Raw genomic sequence first — 8,315 nt, forward strand, 5'->3', positions numbered from 1 at the left:
CCGCCCGCGGATGGCCCTTACCGCGCGGCAGGGCTCTCGGGAGGCCCGCACCCCACGGCCACGTCAGCAAAGCAAAAGTGGAAACTCCTTCCCAGGCTTCTGCCTGTCCTTTCTTAGTGCTGAGAGTGGCTGAGGACGACCTGTCCCTGAGCCCCAAACTCAGGATGGGGGGTTGGGGCAGAGGCCTGGAGGGCTCAGGTCATGGTGGATCTCACTTCCCGGACGCACACGGACTCGGGTTTTAACCCAGCCCTGCAGGGTGACCCTGGTTAAGTCGCTACCCGTCTCTCAGGTTCCTTGTCTAGAAAATGGAGTCACCCAGCCATTTCCAGAACTGTCCAGGGAGGCCGTCAGGGACCAGCTCTGTTCCCCCAGCTCCCAGCACAGGGATCATTAGGGAGGCTTCCTGGAGGAGGTGGCCATGCCTGAGCTGACTGCCGCTGCTTGGAGAGGAACGGAGGGGCCGCGGGCAGGGGCACAGCAGGTGTGAAGGCTCCGCCTCAGGACCAGCAAGGCCTGCGTGTGGATGGGATGGGCGAGGCCGAGAGGAGAGGTCAGGGGGCGGCGGGGTCCCGGAAATGGACTGGGCTGGGCCTACAGGAGAGGTCGGAGGCTGGGAAGAGGCCAGGGGCATTGGCCAGGAGGGGGCGGGTGGTCGCGGCGAGGAGGCCGTCAAGTCTCAGAGAGGGGCCTCACGGACTGGGAAGGCGGGGCCTCACGGACTGGGAAGGCGGGGCCTCACGGACTGGGAAGGCGGGGCCTCACGGACTGGGGAGGCGGGGCCTCACGGACTTGGAAGGCGGGGCCTCACGGACTGGGAAGGCGGGGCCACACGGACTGGGAAGGCGGGGCCACACGGACTGGGGAGGCGGGGCCACACGGACTGGGGAGGCGGGGCCTCACGGACTGGGGAGGCGGGGCCTCACGGACTGGGGAGGCGGGGCCTCACGGACTGGGAAGGCGGGGCCACACGGACTGGGAAGGTGGGGCCACACGGACTGCGAAGGCGGGGCCTCACGGACTGGGAAGGCGGGGCCTCACGGACTGGGAAGGCGGGGCCTCACGGACTGGGGAGGCGGGGCCTCACGGACTGGGAAGGCGGAGCCTCACGGACTGGGAAGGCGGGGCCTCACGGACTGCGAAGGCGGAGCCTCACGGACTGCGAAGGCGGGGCCTCACGGACTGGGAAGGCGGGGCCTCACGGACTGGGAAGGCGGGGCCACACGGACTGGGGAGGCGGGGCCTCACGGACTGGGAAGGCGGGGCCACACGGACTGGGGAGGCGGGGCCACACGGACTGGGAAAGCGGGGCCTCACGGACTGGGGAGGCGGGGCCTCACGGACTGGGGAGGCGGGGCCTCACGGACTGGGGAGGCGGGGCCTCACGGACTGGGGAGGCGGGGCTTCCCCTCTGGATCGACTCTGCTGCCACCTGGCGGCAGCGTGCACCTCGGCGCCCCCTCCCCCCGCCCCCCAGCCCCCACGCCCGCCCTCTTCACAGCTCTTGCCTCGCGGCTGACCGCGGCGGGGCAGGAGAGCCACGCTCACAGCAGCCTGCCCGCACCGACGTCGTGGCCCGATCCTGGGAAACGTTTGCGGATGAGCGCGCGAGGATGTCAGGAATTCCCCGAATCCCCCAGGAGCGAGGCAGGGAAGTGGTTTCCCTAAAAAGCCCAGAGAGACCTTTAGTGCCCAGAGAAGGGGGTCAGGGAGGCTTGCTGGAGGGAATGGAGCCCACTGATGGGATCGGAGAGCCCAGAGCGCCGGCGGCCCCCGCCAACCCGCTTTCCCGTGGGCTCATGCCTGTGACGCTGGCTCGGGGACGTGGGCTCGCAGCCGGGATCAGACCCCAGGAGCGGAGGACCGGGCGTCGGGGTGATTTGCTAGAGGTGGGCTGGGCTTGTGGAGACTCAGCGACTCACAAAACCCCAGAGCGGGGGTCTCTGGGAGTGAGGGTCCCCCGGCGGCCGGGGTCTGCACCCGGGGGGCCACCCCCACACTCAAATCACTTTCTTATTGTGGCCTAACTCAGACCGCCTAATGTGCACGTAGCCCGCGGGCGCCAGGCCTGTTCCCCGGCATGTGCCGCAGAGTCACTCTGCTGACTGGTCACTCTGGTCCGGAATTAGAGCCTCCCAAAGGCGGCCCCACCTGCCCTCCTAAGGGAGGTTAATGGTTAACAACCCTCAAGGACAGCACTTTCTTATCTCAGGACTTCAGAAACCTCCGTTCCTTTCATCCTTGCGCCCGCCAGGAGACAGAGCCTGGTGTGCAAGCTGTCGTCCTCCTGACGGGGACACTGAGGCACAGAGCGCTAGAGCCGGTGGCCTGGACCCGTGCAGTAGGCAAGCGGCCACATGAGGGTATGAACCCAAAGTCAGCACACCTGACCACCATGACACGGATGAACATGGTATACAGATGGTGCTCAACAGATGCAGCGTTGGTGAAATCTGCCGTCCCTGCAGAGCCACTTCCTCCAAAGACAGGGCTGCCTCCCCTCCCCCCATCCCCAGACTGGAAAGGGGTGCTTACTAAGTGCTCTATGGTCACTTGAACAAAGCAGGTTGGGGGGACCCTGCCAGGAGGGGAGGGGGCAGGCCTTGTCACTGTGCATCAGACCAAGGGGGGGGACAAAGAGTAGGCATGGAGCACCTGCTGTATGCCGGGCTCGGGGACAGCAGGGCGGGTGTCCTCACCCCTGCAGAGTATGGCATTCGCTGTCTGCGGCCATGTGGGACAAAGGGGACCCTGACCATGGCCCCAGCTCTGGGCAGCCCTGCCCCCCCCAGCCTGCAGGAGGATCCGTTGCTCCTTCCCCCAAACCTTGCCTGAGCCGGGAGAACGTTGCTTCTTGCGACAGTAGCCTGCAGGCTGTTGGAGCTGGAGCATCCTGGGGGAGGCGGGAAGTGGACCAGGGGTCATGGGGGTGGGGGCTGGGCCCTGGGGACCCCGGCTCTGTTGTTCCGCTGAGTTCCTCTGCTGCTCCAGGCAGGAGCACCCCAGCCTGCAGGCTGGGGCTGGGATCCAGGGCCGCTGGCCGGCCGTGCTGGGGTGGGGAGGGGGTTCCGCGGCGCTCAGGGAGTTGGGGACCGGGGGCTGCTTCCCAGAATTTCTGGCCCCACTGAGAGTGAGCTCTGCCTGAGCTATAGCCGTAGAGGCTGGAGGGCCCGGCCCTGATCAGGAGGGGCTGCAGACCCCACCCTGCTGTGAACTGTGGGGCCTGGGGCCGGCCCCAGATCTCTTGGGGGTCACTGGATGGGAACTCATGGGGGAGGCCCTCGCTCTGCCTCGTCTCCGATGGGAGCCCAGCAGCCTTGCCGCCCCTGTGGAATGTCAGGACCTTGCATGGTGCCCTGGGTAAACTGAGGCACATGCGGGACCCCAGCCAAGGACTTTTGGGCCTAGGGTGCCAGATTTAGGAAACACACAGGACACCTAGTTCTACGTGAATGTCAGGCGAACAGGGACTAACTACAGACAAGTGTGTCCTGTGCAATATTTGGGAGCTAATTATACTAAAAACAATGTTTATCCGACCCTCGCTGAGACCCCGCTGGGCCCCTCGACACTCTCCCACCCGCCTCTTCCCGTCACAGACCTCCCAGGGTCGAGGAGAGGAAGTGGGGACACCTGGCCCCACGGTGGGGCCCCTGTAACGGCCTCCAGGCGTGGGGCTATAAGAGGCACGGGTGGGCCCGGGAGGGGGGCAGATGCGCCAGAGCCCCGGCCCCGCCATGACCCCAAGCCACAGCTCCTCCAGCCCTACCCTTGTCCCCCTGCTGCTGGCCGCGCTGCTGGGCGGTGAGTGGGGCCACGGGTCTGTCTGTCCATCCCTCCCCACCTGCCCAGACCCTCAGGGTCCTCGCCCTGGTCGGGAGGTAGCAGCGGGACGAGGGGGCCCGTCGGCACAGGAGGATGCCGGCTCTGAGTGCTGAGGCCGCCCAGGGAGCCTGGAGCCGGGCTGAACCAGAGGTTGCACCCTGAGGACTCCGAAGCCGTGGGGTCTCAGTCCAGCTGTGCCGGGTTGAGGTGTGGGGGGTGGCAGGTCCCCTCTGCCCTTTGGGCCTCAGTTCCCTCACGGGGGCCGCAGGCCCGTGAGGAGCCCCCGCCCTGCTGTCCCGTCGGAGGACACCCGCTCCGCAGGGCCCCTCCATGGGCCTCACCGCTCCACCCCCTCCCGGTGTCCTCAGGCCCAGCCCTGGCCTCGGAGATCGTGGGGGGCCGCGCGGCCCGGCCCCACGCATGGCCCTTCATGGTGTCCCTACAGCGGCGTGGAGGCCACTTCTGCGGGGCTACCCTCATCGCCCCCAACTTCGTCATGTCGGCTGCCCACTGCGTGGACGGTCTGTGAGTGCCCCCGTCCTGCCTTCCCTCCTTGGAGCCCCGTTCCCGCATCTGTGTGCGGGGAGAGAGCGAGACTGGGCGCCTGCGGTCCCCCCAGGGGTCTGCCCTGAGCCTGCCCCGCGCCCGCCCGCGCCCCATGAGCGCCCCTTCCCCCCCACCGGGCTCAGAGGGGGCACATCTGAGCTCTCGGGGCTCCCCACCACCGGGGCCACCTCCAGTCACCTCCTGTCTCTCCCTTGCTTGAGGAACTTCCGGTCGGTGGTGGTGGTCCTGGGGGCTCATGACCTGGGGCAGCGAGAGCCCACGACGCAATCCTTCGCCATCCGGCGGGTCTTCGAAAGCGGCTTCGACCCGCAGAGGCTGCTGAATGACATCGTGATCCTCCAGGTGGGAAGCCGGTGGGGGGGGGGGGGGACGCCCAGGGCAGGACTCCTGGGGAGGGGGCTGGACACTGCGGGACGTGACTGGGGCCCCGGCTCTAAGTGGGTACGTCACCTCGTTGTGCCTCAGTCCCCACCTCTGTAACAGGATGAAACAAACGCCACCCGCCTCCCGGCAGGGCCGTTGAGAAATCAGATGAGATCCTAGGGGGAGCTCTGAGCCGTTGTCGATCCACAAACTCATTTTATGGGACCAAGCACAGGGACCGCTCCTGTCTGTGAAATGGGGCAAAATTCCCCACATTCAGCTGGCGGGAGATTTAAGGAGGAAACCCTCTTTTCCCTAGTCCTTACAAGTTAGGATTCTTGTCTGAGAATGTTCTGGAATGCTGTGTTTTATTGAGTACCTACCGTTTACTGCATTCAAGACGTCCAGAGATGCTCTGAGCCACTGTGGTCGCTCCCACTGTAGAGATGGGGAAACTGAGGCCCGGGGAGGGGAGGGCCACGCCTCCCCCCTCCGGGGAAGCTCTGACACGCCATCCGGCCCTGCAGCTCAACGGGTCGGCCACCATCAACAGGAACGTGCGGTTGGCCAGGCTGCCTGCCCAGAATCAAGGCGTGGGCAGTGGGGTCCCGTGCCTGGCCATAGGCTGGGGCCAGCTGGGCACGGCCCGGCCACTGGCCAGGGTCCTGCAGGAGCTCAATGTGACCGTGGTGACCACACTCTGTCGCCGTACCAACGTGTGCACGCTGGTGCCCCGCCGGCAGGCTGGCATCTGCTTTGTGCGTACCACCAGCCCCTCCCCTGCATCCCCACCCCGCTCCTGCCCCCAGAAACCCAGCCCCCCCAACACCCCCCACTCCTGTCCGTCTCTGTGGGAGGGCTCCGGCCGGGCTGACCCGAGCCCCAGACGCCGGCCCCCAGCCCTGTCTGTCTCCACAGGGGGACTCCGGCGGGCCCCTGGTTTGCAACGGGCTCGTCCAGGGCATCGACTCCTTCATCCGCGGGGGCTGCGGCTCCGGGATCTACCCAGACGCCTTTGCTCCCGTCGCCCAGTTTGCAGACTGGATAAACTCCATCATCCGCCGCCGGGACGACCGGCCGCCCGTCCACCCACGGGACCCGGCCAGCAGGACCATCTAGAAGGGCTGCCCCAGGCCGGGCCTGGCCCGCACGCCCCCTTTGCACCACACACAATAAAAACCCTGTTTTGTACGAACACGTCCGGTGTTGGTGGCTGCGTCGCTGGGTCTAGCTGGGTCTCTAGCATCTGGGAAATCTCACAAGTGTGCTGTCACCAACGAGCGGCAAACCCAGGGCCTCAGGGTAGGAAGCCCCTTCCCCACCCTCCACAGAAGGAGCCCAGTTGCCATTTCGGGTTCCCAGGCTCAGCCAGTGGAATTGGTGCTGCGGGGGGTGACGGTGCCCAGCGGGAGCTCCCTGAGGGTCACGGGGTGCAGGACCTGCTCATGCCCTCTCTCTGGCCCTTAAAGCAGGTCCTACTCACGCCCCCCGTTTCACAGATGAAGGGCTGGGGGTCCACACAGGTGCGAGGCTGCGCCGCCCAGGAGCCTAGGTTTGAGTCCCAGCTCTGTGACTTTGGGCAACTGGCTCTCTTTCCCTGAGGCTCAGTTTCCCTGCAGGAAGGAGGGAGGTAAGTGGTCCAGGCCCCAGACTGGCCTCAACCCTTCCCACCCCTCGGACCTCCACTCCTGCTGGGGGTCACCAGCCTGGGCTCTCCTTCTTCTGGGCTTTGGTGCTCCCTCCGCCCGCCCGGGGCTGTTGCCAGCAGCTCCCCTCACAACACCTCCTCCCAGTCCTGTCTGCTACGGTGTCTGTCCTCCAATTTGCTCCTCCACCGGAACACTGGGGTACAGCCTAGCGGTCTGTCCGTGCCAGCACAGCATCAGGGTGTCTATCCTCTACCTGTAAGGGCCTACCTAGCCAGAGCGAGCCTTTTCATACCTACCTACTTATTTAAGAGACTGAGCACAGGCAGGGGAGGGGGAGCAGCAGGCAGAGGGAGAAGCGGGGAGCCCAATGTGGGGCTGGATCCCTGGACCAACCCAGGGCTCATGACCTGAGCCAAAGACGGATGCTTAACCGACTGGACCACCCAGGGGTAGCTTCCAACGCCACACTAGTGCTCTCTGCTCGCCAGCACAGCATCTGGGGGCATTCAAGGTTATTTATTGAACTGTCTTGTCTTGCTGAGTCATTCCCAAATTTTGTCGCAATTCGCAACTCTTACATAATCTGGACTCCATACCCTAACGGACTTTTGTTCAGAGTTTCTGATTTTAATAAGTAAACATGTTAAGAACTAACAAATCACACTGGTCGTATTTTTTTTCTATTCTTCTGTGTATGAAACAGTCCACTGGGAAGAGGAAAGCAGCAGCCGTGTCCACTGCAGTCCACCCCACCCTCGTGGTCCCAGCACTGGCCCCGCCATAGGTTCACAAGACATTGATCCGTCATCCCCACCTTATAAAGGGCCACGTAACCCACCTTGTGCTCATCAGAGCCTGCTGTGCCTTGCTCACAGTGATTGGTTTGGGAGGGGACATGCAATCAAAGCTCAGTGAACCAGACAGACACAGCCTTGAGAAGCTGGTTGGAATGAAGGGGAATTCTGGGAAAGGGCCCACTGAGCCACTGGGCTGAGTCTGCGGCCCATGGGCCCACAACAGGAGAGCCTGGTGAGGAGAAAAGCCACCAAAGAGGTGAGAAGAAACCAGAAACATAGAAACCTGATATTATTCAGGTACCTGGATCAAGCCTAACCTGAAGGTAGACCCTGAAATTTCCATTTAAATTTCCTTGAAGACTCCATCGAGTTCAATTTGATTGTTCTGTTTCTTTTTCTTAAATTTTTTTAAAAAATTTATTCGTCAGAAAGAGAGAATGTACAAGCTGGGGGAAGGGGTGGAGGGAGACGGAGAAGCAGGCTCTCTGTGTGGGGCTGGATCCCAGGACCTCGGGATCATGAGCTGAGCCGAAGGCAGACGCTTCACCCACTGAGTCACCCTGGCGCCCCATGTTCTTTTAGTTCTTCAAAAAGATTGTTATTTATTTGAAAGAGAGAGAGATCACGAGCAGGGGGAGGGGCAGAGGGAGAAGCAGACTCCCTGCTGAGCAAGAGCCCAATGTGGGGCTCGATCCCAGGACCCCGGGATCCTGACCTGAGCCAAAGGCAGCCACTTCATTGCCCCTTAACTTGGTTTTTCCATCACTCGTATCCAGTAGGCTTCCCAGCTGCCCCTACGCGCCGCCTTTCTAATACTCGAGTTGTTGGGGTATCAGGCCCAGAACCACCAGGGACAAAGCCATCAAATGACCTCTCCGCCCCCACCCAACCTCCTCTCCCAGCTGGAGAGGAAGAGAAAGAAGGGAGGGACAGAAGGAGGAAGTTGGTTGTTCGAAGCTGCGGCCTCCAGCTGCTGTTGGGAAACTTTGGGGCTGTGAGGGCACCCTGAAGAGCCCGGGCTAGTGGGCGGGGGACTGGGGGCAGGAGAGGCTGGAGGGTGGGTCCATCCTGCTCTGCTCTCCCCCGTCCAGAGGGTCTCCTGCCGCCTGCCTGC

At 63.7% G+C, this 8,315-nt stretch overlaps 1 protein-coding gene across 1 annotated transcript; it reads left to right on the forward strand.

Annotated features, from left to right (window-relative positions):
* The first annotated feature begins 3,697 nt into the window (after positions 1-3,697).
* LOC131825709 (neutrophil elastase-like) lies at positions 3,698-5,952 on the forward strand. The gene is made up of 5 exons (XM_059165116.1): positions 3,698-3,804; positions 4,194-4,350; positions 4,593-4,734; positions 5,283-5,513; positions 5,674-5,952. Exons 1-5 carry the CDS (start codon positions 3,714-3,716, stop codon positions 5,872-5,874), a joined length of 822 nt encoding a protein of 273 aa, XP_059021099.1. The 5' UTR covers positions 3,698-3,713; the 3' UTR covers positions 5,875-5,952.
* The last annotated feature ends 2,363 nt before the right edge of the window (positions 5,953-8,315 follow it).

Source organism: Mustela lutreola, chromosome 2, assembly GCF_030435805.1.
Source record: "Mustela lutreola isolate mMusLut2 chromosome 2, mMusLut2.pri, whole genome shotgun sequence".
NCBI lineage: Eukaryota > Metazoa > Chordata > Mammalia > Carnivora > Mustelidae > Mustela > Mustela lutreola.

Excerpts from the sequence above, each read along its gene's own strand:
- LOC131825709 (XM_059165116.1), top strand. The coding sequence starts at position 3,714 with ATGCGCCAGAGCCCCGGCCCCGCCATGACCCCAAGCCACAGCTCCTCC. Across the intron at positions 3,805-4,193 it reads GCTGGCCGCGCTGCTGGGCG|GCCCAGCCCTGGCCTCGGAG; the intron begins GTGAGTGGGGCC and ends CGGTGTCCTCAG. Across the intron at positions 5,514-5,673 it reads GGCAGGCTGGCATCTGCTTT|GGGGACTCCGGCGGGCCCCT; the intron begins GTGCGTACCACC and ends CTGTCTCCACAG.